At 39.2% G+C, this 18,413-nt stretch overlaps 2 protein-coding genes and 1 long non-coding RNA gene across 5 annotated transcripts; 2 read left to right on the forward strand and 1 right to left on the reverse strand.

The window, feature by feature from the left end:
- Window positions 1-30: 30 nt before the first annotated feature.
- On the reverse strand, window positions 31-6,627 carry scyl3 (SCY1-like, kinase-like 3). Of its 3 annotated transcripts, none has more exons than XM_068319207.1 (14): window positions 6,346-6,627; window positions 6,027-6,212; window positions 5,511-5,696; window positions 5,234-5,347; window positions 5,067-5,123; window positions 4,889-4,991; window positions 4,662-4,773; window positions 3,614-3,691; window positions 3,211-3,350; window positions 2,889-3,073; window positions 2,522-2,693; window positions 1,942-2,112; window positions 1,058-1,845; window positions 31-625 (listed from the first exon to the last, which is right to left on the reverse strand). In XM_068319207.1, the coding sequence occupies exons 2-14, from the start codon at window positions 6,189-6,191 to the stop codon at window positions 563-565; spliced, it is 2,334 nt and encodes a 777-aa protein (XP_068175308.1). In that variant the 5' UTR covers window positions 6,192-6,212; window positions 6,346-6,627; the 3' UTR covers window positions 31-562. The 3 variants fall into 3 exon arrangements, with proteins under 3 accessions (XP_068175308.1, XP_068175310.1, XP_068175309.1); XM_068319209.1 differs by lacking the exon at window positions 6,346-6,627 and adding an exon at window positions 5,793-5,955 and having other exon boundaries at window positions 6,027-6,149; XM_068319208.1 differs by having other exon boundaries at window positions 486-625; window positions 6,027-6,627.
- A 5,161-nt stretch (window positions 6,628-11,788) lies between these two features.
- LOC137598757 (uncharacterized) lies at window positions 11,789-13,027 on the forward strand. Its single transcript, XR_011036725.1, has 3 exons — window positions 11,789-11,822; window positions 12,606-12,702; window positions 12,985-13,027. It is a non-coding gene; the product is annotated as an uncharacterized lncRNA (long non-coding RNA).
- A 67-nt stretch (window positions 13,028-13,094) lies between these two features.
- On the forward strand, window positions 13,095-17,644 carry lpxn (leupaxin). Its single transcript, XM_068319210.1, has 5 exons — window positions 13,095-13,262; window positions 13,411-13,584; window positions 14,028-14,109; window positions 14,218-14,366; window positions 16,251-17,644. Exons 2-5 carry the CDS (start codon window positions 13,411-13,413, stop codon window positions 16,530-16,532), a joined length of 687 nt encoding a protein of 228 aa, XP_068175311.1. The 5' UTR covers window positions 13,095-13,262; the 3' UTR covers window positions 16,533-17,644.
- Window positions 17,645-18,413: the final 769 nt, after the last annotated feature.

An 18,413-nucleotide genomic window follows, 5' to 3' on the forward strand; every position in this document is an offset into this window, starting at 1 on the left:
TGCACAAAACAAGTCCACCTGCTACATAAAGATAAATGTAACACACTTAGAAAACAGGGTGGGGTTGTATTTGATAGAGTAAAATCTTTACTTTGCCAGCAACCAACAAGCTACTAATAAATTATGTCATTCCTATTTCACATTCATTCAAAGTGCAAGCCTTCTGTAAATCAAACCCAACACGTTTTAGAGAAGTAGTCTTGCCACAAAGTCCTCCTTTATCTTCATGCCACTAGTGAAGTTGGTACATAAAAATAAAAAGAAGAAGCACATGAAGGCAGGATGACATGTTCACCTGTAATTAAGATCCGTTGATCTTGAGGTGATTGTGCCAGTTGGCAAAAATTAAAAAATGGCTTCATTTGTCCAGGTTAAGTACCGTCTGATAAGCTTCCAGTGGTTCCAGTTGACCTTAATCAACAGACTGGTAATAAATGCTAATGATTAACAGAAAGGATATAAAATGTCATCCCTTCATCATTCTTTCTTCATACTTTTTAAAGAGTGATGGTGATTGGAGTTTTACAGTGGTTAAGTCTCCTGCGGCAGATGAAACAAATTATCACCAGTCACTCTCATCCTCCCAGTTCAACTCATCTCCATCTCCCCAGCCGTCTGCTTCAGTCTGAGAGGTGAAGAGGAGAGACAAAAGAAAACATCAGTGTGTGTCTGTAAATGGACAATCTAATAAACTCAAACCTACAAACAAGACCGATACAGACTACGCAGCTGAATACACTGCCAGTATTCTTAATGTATAATGTAGCTCCACATTTCACACTACACGTAAAACTAATTCTAAAAACTTCTGGGTCACTTTTAATTTGTTGTAACGCTCCTTAGATATTTATCTCTTTATGCTTTCAGATGTCAAAAATATACCGAGGGGATACGGTTAGTTTAAGAGCCAAATTGTCTTTCATGTCTCTGGTAGGTCAACTGTTTAGCAGCTATGGATGTATGACCTTTATACTGACTGCAATAATATGGAAGCATATTTTTTCTCTCTCACCACATCAGAAAGTTGATCAGAAACAAGTTTTTTCCCCACACTTACTTCAGTCAGGGCAGCAGCTGCGAACTTGGCAGTGAGTTTTTCAGCATTTATGGATGAGCTGACCTGCAGAGATTCACTATTTCCTGAAGAGGCTGTAGGAAGTCCAGCATCTCTTACACTGCTCTCACGCAGTGGCAGTAGAGCTGCAGATGACAGTTTGATGTCCGGCACCATGTCTGCAAACAAATCTAGCTCTGGATCTTTAAATTCCTTTTTCTTCACCTTAATGGTGAACTCCTCCCCAAGGCCTTCTATCCCATGCTTCTTTTGCTGCACAGTAGGTTTGGGATTTGAAGGGCTGCTTGATTTCTCGGAGTCTACCTCTTGTTGAGCCCAGCCATTGTCCCATGAGGTGGGGCTCTTATTCGTGGATTTCCCCACTGCTGATGTCAGTTTTTGGGGTTTAGACAATCCCAGTCTCATTGGTTCAGTAGCGTATTTTACAGACGTAGCAATGACCCCTCCTTGTGGTGTGAGTAAAACTGGAGCCACAGGAGAGAGATCTGAGGTTGGTTCAGTATCATCAAAGTCATCCCACGGCTCCTGCTCCATATTTGTTTGAGGCGGCGGCAATCTGCTCTTGACTGGATCGTCTCTGTCCGAGGCCTTAATGTGGATCTGGACCGACTGCCCGTCTCCGTTCTCCCTCTCTTCAGGGTCGCTCCAGTCAGGCCAGTCTTCCACTGGACCTTCGAGGCTATCAGCCTGCTCTGGTGCATACGACTCTAGTTTCATCGGCTTCTCCTGAAGAAAGCCATTCAGTGGAAGAGCTGTTTGTCTACTGACATCTGAAACATGACAAAAGCACACAGGCAGAGCTTCAGGCACCAGTCTGGATTATTCTGAATTAAAATTAGTAGTACAGGATGAGGGAAGGATCATACCTGGTTTGGATGCCAGAGAGCCACTTCTTGAATTCTCACTGTTACCCACTAAGCTATCCAGCCGCCCAAGGACTAAACCTTCATTCCCCGATGGTCTGGGAAATAAACTCAAGATTTTAGCTGGCTGGGCCAGCTGAGGGTGGGAGTCTCCAATCATGTGGACAGGCGAAGCTAAACACGACAAAGCACATTTTTAATTTTTACGCTTAATCTAAGAAAGCCTGTCACTGAACACTGCGACAAAGACATTTTTTGACTGAAATTGTTTAAAAAATTAAGGATAACTGTCCCAAAGTTCTGTGATCATTTATGCCTACGGTAGCAAAGGTAATTCCGGAGGCAGGCAAGCATTAGCGAGACTGCCTGCACTGGTAACAGACAATACCAAACTTAATTTAAATTATACTTACACACAATAGAGAAAAAACACAAAAAACAAACAAAAAATTGCACAATTGTCTCTTTGCTGAGACTTTGAACAGGCTTCTTAGTGGAAAGGCAGAACGCATAAATCTAAGCTATACTACAAGCAATCTCCTTTTGTCAGTGATCATGGTGGGCTGTTTCTAGTGCTGCTTACTTTCAGGGGTGACCTCTGTCGACTTTGTAAAGTTGGGCGTGGTGCGTTTAAAGACTCTGGTCCTCTCACCGCCAACGACCACTTCAGCTCCCAGCAAGGGCACCAACACCGCCAAGCTTTGCAGGGTCATGGCAACCAGAGCATCATTGGTGTCTCTCATTCCTAACAAAACCTGCAGCCAAGAATGAACATAACTAGTTTTATGACAGATATACACATTTTACACTACATATCATATCCAGTGCCAGATATTTGAAGAATAACACTTTTGGAGTATTTTCCACTGCTTTCAGTTTTGATGTCAAGCTGCCATTTTTCCCTTTTACATTTCCATCTATTCATTTATAGATTTATTTCAACACGCCACCTGAGGTAGGATCTGGTTTTTGAGTTCATCTTGGGTGAAGATATCAGCGTAGATGTGGATGTGAGCCAGCAACACAATACGAACATGTTCTTCATTGACACTGAACAGCTTGATGAGCTGAGGAATCACGTGTTTACGGTACAGAAACACAGAGAGCAGGCAGTCTTCACCACTGCCACTGGAATCTGTCCACAAAAATTTCATGAAAAGAGAAGGATCGTGATCAATAACTACTTAGTTACTCTCTTCAGACAGCTATGTTATGCTTTGAAATGAGCTCAAAAGTTTAAAGTTATTAATATCAGCAAGAAATCCATCTCACCATTCTTTGGTTTCAGAAGATGAGGCAGGAAGCTTTTGACAGCCATGGGTTCTGCAAAAACGAGAGCGTTTAGGAGTTTAGGGACAAGACGTGCAGCCATCAGCTCTTCAGGGAGACCCTGGACCCGGTCTAGAAGAAACCTACAAAAACATTGAGTATATTGAGAAAAGAGTAATTAAAATGATTTTAGTTACATCATTAGTTACATTAGAAATCATTTCATTTAGGAAATGTTTTAAGAATGACTACTGAATTTCCCAACTGTAGTTAACACTCAACACTTAACACAATCCTGATAGCCTTTGATCAAACTACACATCTTAATATAGAAGATACCCTGCATGAACATAATGCACCGATTACAGACAAGCATTTTGAAAATGAGGACTATTTTATTTCTTACTTAAAAAATTCATTCTTTTCTTCTTCTGTCTTCAATGTCAGGCTCTTCAGAAAATTCATCACTTCAAGAAAGTCATTCCTAATGAAAAAAAAAGACAACATGTTTAGAAAACTAGAGCTGTCAGTTTAACGCATTAATTAGATTAATTAATTATGCTGCAAATTAACATCCTATAAACATTAACGCAATTAATCGCGAGTGGCAAGTCAATGTGCAAGCATTTTAAATTTGGCCCATTGAAGGACCCGTAGGCTGCAGTGATGTCACTTCCTACCTGCACCACTAGTCAAAAGCAGGGTGACTGACAACAGAGATGGACGCGACACAGGAGAGCGAGGCAAGCCCACTCTGACCTTTGACGGGACTATCAACAAAAACGCAGTGATTTGTACCTTTTGTAAAAGAGAATTTTCATATCACCGAAGCAGCTCCAGCCTAACGCATCATTTAAATGCAAAACATGGTAAGGATCACAGAGTTGTCTGTTGTTAGGTCCTGTAACGTTAGGGTACCCTTTTAAAGGAAATGCCTGTTGGCATCTTGCTATTGATGTTTCCTTATTTAGAGGCATGTTATACTATTCATTTTGAATTGCTGTATTGAGTCAGCTTTAGTATTCATTTTGATTGAGAATCTGCTTATGTGCCTATTTGAGACTCAGCTTCATTTTATTTCTGAATTTTATTTATTTTATTTAACTGTATTTTTATTGCATTTTTGAGAAATGCACCTGGCCTAATGGGTTTGCTGATGTGCTTGGCCTTTTTTCTTTTGAATTTCATTTATAAAACACACTTAACCAATAAAAATGTGGATTTTAAATCTTCTCTTCTTGGTGTACTGGTCATGTACTACAATTTTGCAATGTCCTAGAATTCAAATTGTTTATCTGGGGGCCTTTAGCAGGTATGAGATTAAAATGTGATTAATTAATTACAAATCCTGTAATTAATTAGATTAATTTTTTTAATCGTCTGACAGCACTATTAAAAACACATTGTTTTCACGCAACCACACTTGCTTGACTTGTAGAGGCAACCACACTTGCCTGAACAAGTCATGAGTCAACAGAGAGTTTAGTGGAGGTCGTAATGAGGGGTCTGGGTTCAGCAGGCCAGCCTGCAGGGTCTCGTTCAGGCTGTCAGACACTTCCTGTGACACTGGAAGAAAGAAAGGGAAAAACAAGAACAAAAGAAAGTTATTTTGAATTTTGATAACATTTGACAAGTGCATTTGAAGCAAGACGTAAATATTACACTCTAAAACACTACATACCAAAACCATTCAGGAAAGAGATGAGAGTCTCCACCATCATGCCGAAGGAATAACAGTCCCGTGAGTGAGACATTGTGTCAGGAAGCATTTTAAAGTCCCCAACCTGTCAACAACATGTTTTGTGAGAACTTGTGTAGAAATTCTTCTATTTTTCTGTCCCAACCTTCAAGCTACGTACCTGCTCTTCTGGAGGAATACAGCTGGCTTCTCTTACATTCTGAATGCTTGTAAGAAACTGAGTTGAAGAAAATGGAAAAGAAAATAACACTTTAACGCTCAGTGAGTCTTTATATGTCTAGCTAAACTGTTTTTAAGAATGAATTACTGACACTGACAGCATCTTACCTCAGGGGTTGCTTCAGAAAACTTACAGACAGTCTCCATTCCCCCAAGTTTCCAATGACCATCTTCGTTGACAAATACAGATGAAACGCAGACATTGTTGTGACTGGATTTGCCCTGGTGGTTAAGTCAAGAAGGGTAGTAAGAGATGAAACGAATACCAACAAATTGCATATGACTACTGCAGTTCCTTTTAATACTGTGTTCAGGCATTGTTTCTTTCATACATTATATTGTAATTGCACAAGGGCCACAGCATCCTCTCAATCTTAATCCTCACCCTCTCATGAAGAAAGACAAGTGCCTGCAGAAGGTCGTAGATTCCCGCACACACTTCTTCTGGAGCGAGGCTGTCCAGCAGCAGCTCCAATGGCTGCACACGCTCAGTCACCAGGTGGATGCCACCATTCTGAACTGAGCAGGACAGGAAGCGCAGCAGACATGGATGCCTCAAGGTCTTCAGGTGCTGCAGGCAAATAAAGTATTTCTGTATTTCAAATAAAAACTGAATGTCATGCTGTTGATGGAAAAACCACGAGGCGGAATTAATTATGAAGCCTACCAGCCAAAGCCAATAGTTGTGCATTTAAATCAAATGCAGAGGGGAAGGGAAAGCATCAATACTTTCTGTGCAGGGTAATTGCTTGACTATCCCTCTATTACTTTGTTTTTCGTGGGATTTCACTGCAAATTTGTCTGTCTCAAAAACCAGGTGAACTGGGTACCTGAGGATGTAAGACACTGAATTGTATTTCCAAGCTTTACAGTGGCAGTCGATGTAATGCAAGACGCCTACCTTGGCAGCTTTGTTAACTTTGTCTTCATTGCCCTGTTTATGAACAAATACGGATGCGGGCTTTCCATCTTGGAGGACTGCGGAGTACATGGTGAGTCCGGATGGCAGTGTGAGGGGTGGCTCCTCCAGGATGCAGCTCCGCACCGCGCTGCTCTCTGCACCCATGGCTGCGATTGTGCCTCGGACCTGTTGGTTAATAAGAATGACAAAGGAAAGTACATAATGGAAACCAAAACCATGCGGTGAGTTGGTATAGAGTTGCTAGTCGTTTGATTGCAAATATAACCACTGATACAAAACGATGGTTCCATAATGATACCTGTCTCCCAGGATCAGATGCACGACTGATCTGCGACAAGTTAGCTAGTGTAATTATCTAGTTGACCAACTGGCTAACCTCGGCGCTACGTTAGCCCGTTTGTCATTGCTATACTTGTCGCCAGCATTTCCTCCATCAAATAAACATATCAATAGCGGCGTGGTGCAAGACTTGTACAGTTATTTTTCTAAATGCCACAGTGATAGTCTTAAAATATAAGCTACGTTCCAAGTCACTTCTTAACAATCCAATGACGCTAACGTGGAGGTAAGATTCCTTGTAAACACATTCTCTTCCGGTAATGGACGAAACCACACAGCAGGGGTTGTTGTTAGCTTCAACAGTGTCAGGAATTAGTTTCTACCTTAGTATCTGCATAGTTCATGTTATAGCCTATATTAATTTTTAAAATTTATTTCAATATTTGAGAAATGATAAAACAATTCTCTTTATTTAAATTTCTAACTCACTGAAAATCACTTGTACTCCCTACCTTTAAATGTAATGGTTGAAACCAGAGTGGTGCGAGGTCAGACGGGAATTTGCGCTGACAGACTGCCATATGTTTACCAAAATGGATCTAGAAGCCTGCGACAAAACTCCGAAGAAAACTGTTTTGGTGTTTGACCTTTGGATTCTGTAGCCCGCTGTGTGTCTTTACATGCGGAACCAGTACATGAAAGATAGAAAGCTGTTCAGGAACCCTGGGATATAGAAAACGATGGCAGACCATAAAAAAGCCGGCGGAGCCATGAATACAACTACAGGGCAAATTAGGATAATTCCACTTTGTATTATTTATGATCTCGTTTGGCAGGAAGCACATCACGCCCCATGTGAACACCAACGCAATATTCAGCCCCTGGCAGCAATTACAGAATCACAACTTTAAGAAGATTGTGCATTCAGATTTTTAATTATGTGGACAAAAAGTACAGACAACTATTATTATCATCTAAAATGCCAACCTCCTGGCTTCAAGAGATAATAAACAAAAAAGTAAATGTGTTGTCAGCCACAACTGCTTTTACTTTCTTTTTTTTTTTTAAAAACCCAAAAAACAAACAAACCAACAGAGAAAAATATTGAATTACCTCGTAATATGCCTTTAAAACATGAACACCTGCATCATATTAAATATGGTCATTAGTCTGCAGACTAAAAGGAGTGCTCACAGTTTAAAGAGCTGTCGTACCTATTGGATTGAAATGAATCATTAAAAAATTAAAAATGTGTGTTGAACCAAAGGAGAGGATCATTAAACATCTCCAAGAATATTCATGGAATTTTGCATGTGGATTGTTCTCAGTCTGCTGTGTGTAAATTCTGGAATGGTACAAACTAAATGGGAGAGAGAGAGAGGTTGAATGGGTGGAAACTGGAGGCAATGTGACCAAACAGTAAGACACTACCTGAATGATATGTGACTTATATAAAGAAAAGCCAAATAAAAGCCATCATTAACACCTAAACAAAGATAAACAAGGTCACAATGGGCCAAAGAAAAGGATTGTGGGTAAATGGATGAAATTAATGGATGGATTGATGGATTGGATTAATTGAAAATCTGCATTGGGCAACATGACGATCCTGGAACCTTTGTTTGGTGCCATTTCAAACATTGAAATTTTGGAAAACCTTATTCCATCAATTGAAAGGGTGTTTGGTGATCACATTAGTTTTCAAGATGAAAAAGCATCTGTATTGGCAACAAGAGTCATAAAATCAGAATTAATAATAATGAAGCATATTGTTTGTTGGTAGTTAAGTCCATGCCTCGGAGAATTAAAGCTGTTATAAAAGGTGGTGCAAAAAGTTCTAATGGTGGATTTTTTTTCACATGATTCCATAATAATTTCCTCAGAATTGAGTGATTCCATATTTGTGCCCTCTAACTGATCTAAAAAAAGTATTTGTAGTACAACAACATTTCTATTTGTTTTCTTTTTAACATATTTCTCAAAGTCAAAAGGTTGACCTTTTGGACCATGATGAATTTATGGCATGTCTGAAATTGAAGTGAACATCCTCCAAGAGTAGTTATTCCATACAGGTTGTAAGTCTTTAAATGGGGAATCACACGGGTCCATCGAGTGAGAGACTGCCCTGCTTATTGTAATTTAGGCACTAAGGGAAACACGATTCCATTTCCTCGGCGAGCTGTGTTCCATTAACCCACCACCATCTTTTTTCTGTCTCCCTACAATAAAGGGAAAAGTCATGTTGAGTTACTTGACAAGTAACATCATAAACCAACAGGGAAGATCAACTCTCACTTCGATTTGTATATTTAATTCTAAATCAGCTTGCGTATCTTTTTTGACTATTCACAAATCTACCAACAAAATATTATAAAAAAGTATTGTTAAATTGATTACCTTAATTAACTCTGTATGAAACACCCACTGGAAGAGAGCCCATTCTTTCATTTTGTTAAATTTTGCATCCATCGTTCCTACATTCATGTCATCCAACCTTAATCATAACATTAATTTGTGCTAGTGGATCCATTGCACTGACATTGAAATTAAATTATTTAACTATTTAATTAATGTGGCAAAGAACCCGTTTAGTAAACCAGCTGCAGGCTCCTGCTATTTCACTCAACGGGCTGTGTTGCTTATGTGGTTATTCTTTCTTGCCCCTTGTCTTGTCTTGTGATTGCTGTTGGTGTCGTCTCAGTTTTGGATCATGTTTAGGGTCTGTGCAGCAAATTTGCAAGAACCAGATTGATCAGACACCAGTAAGAGTTGAAATATCAATACCGTACCTTCTCCGCTCAACAGAGCACTGAGGAGGCTCCTGAGACATCCGAAGGGAACCACAAGTTTGGATTACTTTGAAACCCAGGGATGTTTACGTACACAAATGGATTTGCCTTTTAGATTCCATGACTTGAAAGTGGGAGACTTAAAATCTCACACAAATCACACAACTGAACATGCGTTCGGTGCAGGTACCTGTGTAACATGGCGAGAAGCACAGGGCCTCACAAAAAAGAGCCACTCAGCCTCATCTACACAATGCTTGTTCCCCCATATGGTCTCCTGAGTCATGCATTGTACGTCATGATAGAGTCATGGTACTACTGTGAAGCTAGGATCAATAAAGATAAATGTGTTGATAAAAACAAACTAACAGTGAAAACAGAAGAAGAAGAAGAAGAAGTATACTTTATTTATCCCCGCAGGGAAATTACACAGTCACTCAATACATGCTGTTGTGTTAGTTCTTTTTAACAATCAATGTATACACAGCATCGTGATTAAGATTAAAGATTAAATCACTTTATTTGTCCACACAATGGGGGAAATTGTCTTCAGCTCCACTCACTCAGTTTTGTCATTGTTCTCCTCCAGTGTAGCATTTCTGGAGCATCTACGTCCCATGTTTGTTCAAATGATTTGTCAAAATTCCAATTAGGTTGCAGAGCATGAAATGTGACAGAAAAAAAGGGACAAAAACCCCGACATGTTCCTTTAAGTCCCCTGATATTAATTTCCTGTATTTTCCTGTCTCTACTAACGCACCACCGTAACATGAAGAAACGGTTTGTTTCAAAACTGACAAAGACAAAACGTAGTGAAAACTCTGAGTTTGACTCTGAAATGAGGGAAAGTTACCTTTCTGTTTCACAAAAAGAGGTAACTAAAGAAAGAGGAGTAACTAGCCTGTTTCACAAAGACGGGTAACTCAAACTCTGAGTCTCTGGAACTAATCTGGTCAGAAGCAGGTTTTACACCATGAACACAGAGCTTTCCCCTGTCTCCTCCCTCTTTCAAAGCCACTCATGTCATTTCATTTTCTCATTCAATCACAATTCCAGGTTTGCTGTAGTTATGTGATATGATTTAAAAATTCAGAATCCATATTTTAGAGGTCTGTTATACCACTCTCACATCCCATGAGGGATTACAGTATGTGTGGAGCTGCGTTGTTTTTGCAAATGATAGTTTTTTTATACAATGTGGGAGATACTTAGAACCTGAGTCAGGCATCTGTATGCAGAGCTGTCAGAACAGTGTGCCCCACCTTGGAACGGCTTTTACCCCGGTTTGTCCATTTCCCTGGAAATAAACCCTCAGAGCCATCAATTAGGAGTTCCACAGGACCGCACATGAGATGTAGAAATCTGATAAATTATTATGGAATTATAATCTATTTATTACATTGTGCTGCAATCTCAGACCTGGATTAGTAATTTTAATTTCTTTTAGGATTTCCCAATGTAATTGGCTGTCGAGATACAGTAGTACCCACATTCCCATCAAGGCTCCATCACATAATGAGACCGATCATGTGAACAGGAAGTCCATTCGTAGCATAAATGTGCCGGTACATGTAGATTGAATACTGTTTCAAATGTTAAAGACTGAATCATAACTAAAATAACATCTGTTATTACGTGATGCTGCAGACTACATTCCTGATGTGGAGGCAAAGTGGCCTGGGTCAGTTCATGACTCCGATATATTTTGAGTCTTACCTGAGCAACGTGGTCAGTAGCCTGGTGGTACGATTTGAACAGTATAATCCACTTGTCTCCATACTTAAACACACTCTAATGTATCCACTATACATTACCAGAGTTTGTATGAGAGTAGGTCAACTGAGAATCCAGTATTTAACTCAGAGTTTTTAGAAACTGCTTTGTCAAACGGGCCTCTGGTTCTCAATGGATCAGTATAGACAGACACACATAGTCATTGCCTGCATTCACAAGTTACTCCTTCATAACCGTTAGTTAAATCAAATCAAGACAGAGAGAGATTTGATTTGATTTTTCAAATCACATTTATTCACAAAAAGATAAATTACAAGATAATCACGTTGACACAAATTTTACATTTCAAAAACAAATAATAGTAGGAAAATAAGCAAAATATACGTGAATTAAACCAACCACTGACTCAACACAAGCTCCTCACTCAACACGGAACATAAAACATCTTAGACACACAACAGTATCTAAATCATTCATAGCTCTGAAATAGTAAAAATCCATTCTGATTCTTGTTTGACACATTCTTATTAAAATGGCTTCTGCACTGCAGTCAGACAAACATACAGCCTTTTTTCCTCCTGCTTAGATAAATTGCCATCTTTGCTTGGCCCAGAAAGAAGTTTAAAATCTGCCAATCCTTTTTTTTGATTCTTCCTGCGTTTCAAACCAATAATGTATACCTGTTTGTCAAAAACACGACCGAATTAGAGAAAGATTCTCTCAAAAACAGGAACAAGTTGTCAAGTGTCTGAGTCTAGGAAGCAGTGAAAAACGGGTTCTCTGCGAGAATAGAACAGACAGTTTTCTGACACATTTGGATTACAATTCAAAATAAAACTGTCGACGGCCACAGCTCCATGTAAAAGAGAGGGAGAGAGAGAGAGAGAGAGAGAGAGAGAGAGAGAGAGAGAGAGGAGAGAAGAGAGGAAGTAGTATAATTCAATGCGAACAGGAAGCAACATGGATGATCTTGGTAAGACAACTTTCTGTCATGCTTTAAACTGCTTTCTTCTTCACACTGATCCGTGCAGAGAGGGTTAGGCATGGAATGACAATTTTACTTACATTACTTTTTTAATATTATGTGACCTACACCAGCTACAGAAGACGAGTACATGGTACACTGTATCTTATTCTAGTTTAGCAGTGATCTGAATAACACTGTTGATGATGTGAGTATAATTTCAAAAACTTTAAGGCACTCTAAAATAAAATATGTCAACAGGATGGCAAACAAATTCCACCACAGAAGATGGTGTTTTTTGGCAACATAAACATGTAATCTATGCCTTTCAAACAGAAAGCAAACCATTTGCCAATTTGTTCAAAAAATTATTTTCGGACATTTGTCTACAACAAAGCTTAAAATATATTTTTAATTCACCAGTCATATTTGTTGCAAATATTTGTACAAATATTTTCCTCTTACAGTACATCTAAGAATAGATTGTGTAAGGACAGAGTTGAACTTGTCAGGTTTGTCATGAGTATTACAATGCAAATATGCAAGTTTCACTTCTGTAACCTTTCTATCACCACTTCCTGCTAATGCTAAATTTGACACTAAAATCTTACGACGTACTGAAAGCCAGAAAGATTTGCTTCTCAAGTCATCCCCAGTGACATCAGATCATAGGAAACCCCCATGTGCAAATCTGTTCATATGTTCTTTATATGTCCTCTTATCTTCTTATCACATTATTCAGAGACATCTACCATCTATATTTTTTAATTAGCTTTGCTTTATACCTTGTAGTGATGTTTCAGCTCCTGCAGAAGCCTCCTTCATCTCCAGCTCACCCAACGCGGAGCTAGACTCAATCTTACAGGATCTGCTGGATCTGGGACGTGAGGTTAGAGCAGCCCATGCTTCTGAGTAACTGAAAACTGACATTTTTATCATGCTAAAGATTAGTTCACAACCTTTCAAGCTGAACTTGTGTTGAATTTTGAAAGAGAGGGAGCGAAAGAAAAGGTCCTCTTGGGTGAAATTAACCAGGTTGAACAACAGGGGGCAGCACATACTAACCTTGACGATGGATGCTTCTCCAGGATAGAAGTAGTATACTTTTACACAAATTTCTCAAAATTCAGGTAATAATAAATAATTTGTGCTTGTTTGCCTTCTCATTCAGGATCCAGTGTGTTCCACAACTCCACCATCTCTAATACAGAAACAGGCTGGAAGGAAAACAGATTCTCCACAGGAGAACAAGGAGAGCAGCAGCTCAGCAGGGCCAGACGCAAACGCCTCCACCGAGAGCAAAACATCAGAGAGTATAGATGATCTGCTGGGAGGGCTCAGTTCTGACTTAGTAAAGATTGGCGTACGCACCATGACCAAGGGCCAGTGTGCATTCTGCCAGAAAAGCATTGTGGGAAAGGTACAACAGTCACACAAACAAATGGGCAGGTATTCAAATCCAGGTGTTCTATATTTAGAAATGTAAAGAAGTAGAAATGAATGGGAAAAGAATAAGAATTCAGTTTGTTTGAATTCGCAAGACAAAAGGATGTGAAAAGAGAAAAAGGCTCTTGTTGCTTTCGTTTGTCTTCTGTAGATGATCACAGCGTTGGGTCAAGTGTGGCACCCTCAACACTTTGTGTGTGTGATCTGTAAAATGGAGCTGAGCGACACAGGCTTCTTTGAGAGGGATGGACAGTCATACTGTGAAAAAGACTACCAAAAGTACTTCTCACCTCTTTGTGCATACTGCAAGAGCCCCATTGTCCAGGTGACAAAAACCTGTTTTTCACTTTGTCTTGATGAACTACTCATAGTCCTATTATACACTTTAAGTACCCACTTGACTTTGTATCCTCATCCAATCTCTAATTTGTTCCGTCACATATCGCCTCGATTTATTTATACTTTATCTCTTAAATATTGGATGATTGGTCAGAGTCTCAATTCATTTTTTCTTGATATGTCCTGAATTCATCAATAAAGCAAGAGACAGAATTTGATTTCTCCAGCATATGCTTGAACTGGACATCAAAGTAGATTTTCACAGTCACCAACTCTGCTTCTCCTTTGACTTGATTTTTGAACAATCCTTAGTTTTGTTCATCCTGATATCTGAAAATGTGACAACAAGAGACCAGATCTTCTTAATTAGTAAGGGAAGTAAAAATATTATGTAACTTACTTTTTATCATAATATTCCTGATTGATTAGAACATCCTGACCGCTTTGGACCAGACCTGGCACCCCGAACATTTCTTCTGTACACACTGTGGAGACATGTTTGGACCTGAAGGTAGGAGCCGTTATTTCTGACGGGAAACCACAACTTCAGCAATCAAGTGAAAGTACTTGTATCCGGTAGCACTAAGAATTATGATTGTGTGTCTTATTCCTGTCCCAGGATTCCAAGTAAAAGATGGGAAGCCATATTGTTGCAGGGACTTCTACCACCTCTTTGCTCCCAAGTGCTCAGGCTGTGGGGAGTCAGTTAGGGAGAAGTACCTGATCGCAGCCAATGGCACCTGGCATTCAGAATGCTTCGTCTGCTCAGTGAGACTCTTACCTCAGACCACACACATGGCTTTGGCTCACACATAAACCCTGGAATAAATGAGAAAGATCCCCACACATTTGCTTTAATTGCAATGTTTTGACCACAAGGCTGATGCAAACCTTATGCCTGGTGAATATGTTGTGGTTGACATGATGCAAATAAATCAAAGGAGCCATAGTCTTCAGTGTGGGTATCTCACATCTCTGTATGCAGCTTCATGTATAACATCGTACATCTTTTTTGTATTTCATGGGTGAAATGTAAACACAAAGTTCATGAATATAAAATGCATTGGTTTTTAAAAATCACATGGCCAGCAGCTTAAGAGGATGAATACATGTACAGTATGTATGTACATGTAGGTGTGTGTGTGTGTGTGTGTGTGTGTGTGTGTGTATGTGTGTGTGTGTGTGTGTGTGTGTGTGTGTGTGTGTGTGTGTGTGTGTGTGTGTGTGTGTGTGTGTGTGTGTGTGCACGCGCACTACATCATAGTACTATAATAGAGACAATAATAAAGTTAGTAACATGCAGTGCAGCATATTTGATTCCGGCTCCCCTCACTATGCTGCCCTGCAGCCTGGTCTTAGTTGTAGAATGATTTCCATAACGTTACACATTATACACATCTGAGATGGTTTGACTTGTTAAATACAAGTGTTACTTACATCAATGAATTTTTCCACTGAGGTGTTTCTGTACCAAAGCCTTGGTTTAGTGTATGTTGGCACATACGAATGGAACAGTTGCTACACCTGTGCTTAAACTGCTATGGAAAGTCAAAGTGTCTGTAAAAAGCAGGACGATATGTGTCTTCACTCCTGTACAGACTTAATTAGTTCCTGTTTAAGGGATAACACTCCACCAGCTCCTCATCCATGACAGCATCAGTTGCAATCAAAGAGGCAAACTATCTAAATCAAGTGGTGACAACTCATTACATTCCAATCAGCCTCAGCTGCTTTACGTTTGATTTTTCTTTTATCAGATGTTTTAAGTCAAACCATTTGCTGACACTCATGCTCATGTTATCAGTTTAGGGATTTCATCATTCTAATTTGAACCGTGGCTGTGAACTATCTTGTCGATGGATTAACAGAAACACAGCTGTGACAGCGTTAACTTTCTCTGAATAACATGTTAATGGTCCATGCAGATTTAATAGCTAGGCTTCACAGAACAGCAGCTGAGAATTTTACAGAGTATCACAGAGCTGCAAACACAGGTAAGGCTTTCATTTCATTTGCTTGTGCAGATGATCAAATTACAGACACATTACATTTATGATGAAGTTAATTCATCACAGACAACATTGAGGTACTGAAGTGCAATTGTGAGAATGATTTAACTTCTATTACATTCTTCCAAGGGCTCAGAGTCTGCTGCCAGATAGAAGCCACAAAATGCATGTAGTTATAAAGTTCACATGGGTCTTTTCATGACTTTCTTATTCCCATTTTACTCATTTTACATCAGGATGTAAAATGAGCGTCAGGATGGTTTGTGAGCACTTTTCTGTATCTGACCTTCAACTATCTACAGACTGCATGTCTTTAAACTGACTACAAGGGCTCAAGATTTGATGTATTTGTGTAACTCGATGATGTATTTATAACAATAATACTGTCAATATCTTTCCCAAAATGTTTAATTCACATGGCCCCTAATCTATGGTATGGTTTGGAACACGCTCAACAGTAATATACTGTGTATATATGGGACTAAATCATGAGCTATCACTGCTCTGGTCCTTCTGGAGCTAATATCATGGCATTAAGGCTTGATGTTGTTATTCTTTTTCCATCATGTTTCAGTCTTTTATATATTTCATCTCTCCCTCTAGTCTATTTTCCCTTATAACCCATCGCTGTGTTTGTATTCAGGACTGTCATAAGCCGTTTACTGATGGCTGCTTCATGGAGCTGGATGGCCGACCCCTCTGCTCACAGCACTTCTACTCCAGACAAGACACTCCGTGCGGCGGCTGTGGTGAACCTATCAAGGGCTGCTGCATCTCAGCTCTCAATCGCAAGTTTCACCCCGAGCACTTTGTGTGCGCCTTCTGTCTGCGGCAACTCAGCCAAGGAATCTTTAAGGAGCAGAAAGGGAAGCCTTACTGCTCAGCTTGCTTTGAAAAACTTCATTTGAAACCAGGCAAATATTGATTTGCAGTCTTTAAATGACACATGTATACCAGTGAGTAGATGAAATATTTAATCGTTAATGTTTGCTGTAGTGTAGGTGAGCAATGAAACTTACTTTGTCATTACTTCATGACCAACTGTGATGCATGACATTTTAAGTGTTTTTGGAAAATGAATGATAAAGTTCAACTTTGATGAAATGAGATGATTAAAATTGACATAAAAAGACAATGCTAAACAAAAAAAAGCAAAAGATATATTTTGCAAAGCAGAAAGAAAACACCCACAATAAAATTTGGTTCTACAAGATAGTAAATGTGAAGAACAATTTGGAATTTTAAAAGATTTTCACACACAAAAAAAAATTCAAAACAGGTTTTTGTGACTACATTGAGAAAGATGCACTTTTATGCTTAATGGTTTCCATTTAGGACTCCTCAGTTTGCAATAAAACTTGGAAGTATGGAGCAGCACATCAAATCTATGTGCCCTGATAGCTTGCGTTGGCAGTGGCGTGCATGAAACGGTCATGTGAACCTGAGGTTTACCGTCGAGACCCCAGCAGGCATCGCATGTAAACAACCCCCTCATGCTCCACACTGTCTCCTTTATAGATGCCTCTGGAAGATTAATGAAGGTTGCGAGGTGAACAAAAAGAGCTCCTTCACATCACTGCATCTCTTCAGCAACTTATTTTGGCAGTTGAAAGATATATCAGCCGCAAAGTGCTTTGGAGGAAGTTTATATTTGGTTTTGCATCTTGTATGTCCGCGCCTGACACATTTTTCGTTCTCTTTCTCTGATAACAAAGAGTGTAGGCAATATTTCAAGCAAACACACACATCACAGTATCTTCAATGCCTTCACTAATAAAGCTCTAGTGATGGAATGTTACTAATAAATGCAATTATAGAAGTTAGACATTTTGCAAGACAGCTTTTTGCAGGTTGTAATCAACTCACACATCTGCTATGTGTCTGTCTAAAAAAAAAGATGTGCAATAATGTAAACTATAATTTCAAAATATCACCAGTGTCAGAAAAGCATTTCATTGAGTCATCTCAGGATTGAAAATGATTCTGCCATATGCTGTAGTAAATTTTCAAGCAGTTATACATGGAGTAATAAAATTCTCTTCCTGATGTATCTGCCTCTTTTTGTATGACTTGTCCTGTATTTTATAGAAAGACACCTTGTTAATGCAGCCATCTTTCAAATATCTGATGTTTTAATTCTAAAATACAGTAGAAGGTAGAAAATAAATAGTAACATAATTGATTTGTAAAATGAAACAGACTGAGGGCAACATTTGAATTTCCAAGTTTGGGGTCAATAAAGTGCATCTTATCTTTATCTACATCAAAAAACAATTTCAACAGTTTTGATTGAAGGTCATTGAAAAAACATCAATATTTAACTTTGTAGAATACAGAATTTTTTCCAATGTCAATTTCCAATGTGTTTCATCAAATATTGGGTTAATGTCAGCTTTCCATCATGCCACTTGCTTTTCTGTGCATTAAGTCAGCGTTTGAGAGGAAACGGAGGTGAGCATTAATCATGCTGTCAACATGTCGGACCAGGCCTCTCCTCGCCCCTACGGATTACGGTGCTTGCATCACGGCAGAAGTGTTAAAATTCAAGTGTTTAATGATCTGATGGTCTCATGCCCAGATTAATACCAAACATAAAGACATTGTCTGATTTCACACATTTGAAGGAGAGAAATTTGCATTTCATTTTCTAAGAATCACACACACAGCTTGGATCCTAGCTTCTGCGGTGGTTTGTGGGGGAAATTAAGTAAAATTCTGTATTGTCATATAAAAAAAGGGGGGATATATTCCCTTCCGAATTAAGAATCTTGACATGCAACATGTTTGTTTGAATTTAAGGGGAAGT

The sequence above is a fragment of the Antennarius striatus genome, chromosome 7 (assembly GCF_040054535.1).
Source record: "Antennarius striatus isolate MH-2024 chromosome 7, ASM4005453v1, whole genome shotgun sequence".
NCBI lineage: Eukaryota > Metazoa > Chordata > Actinopteri > Lophiiformes > Antennariidae > Antennarius > Antennarius striatus.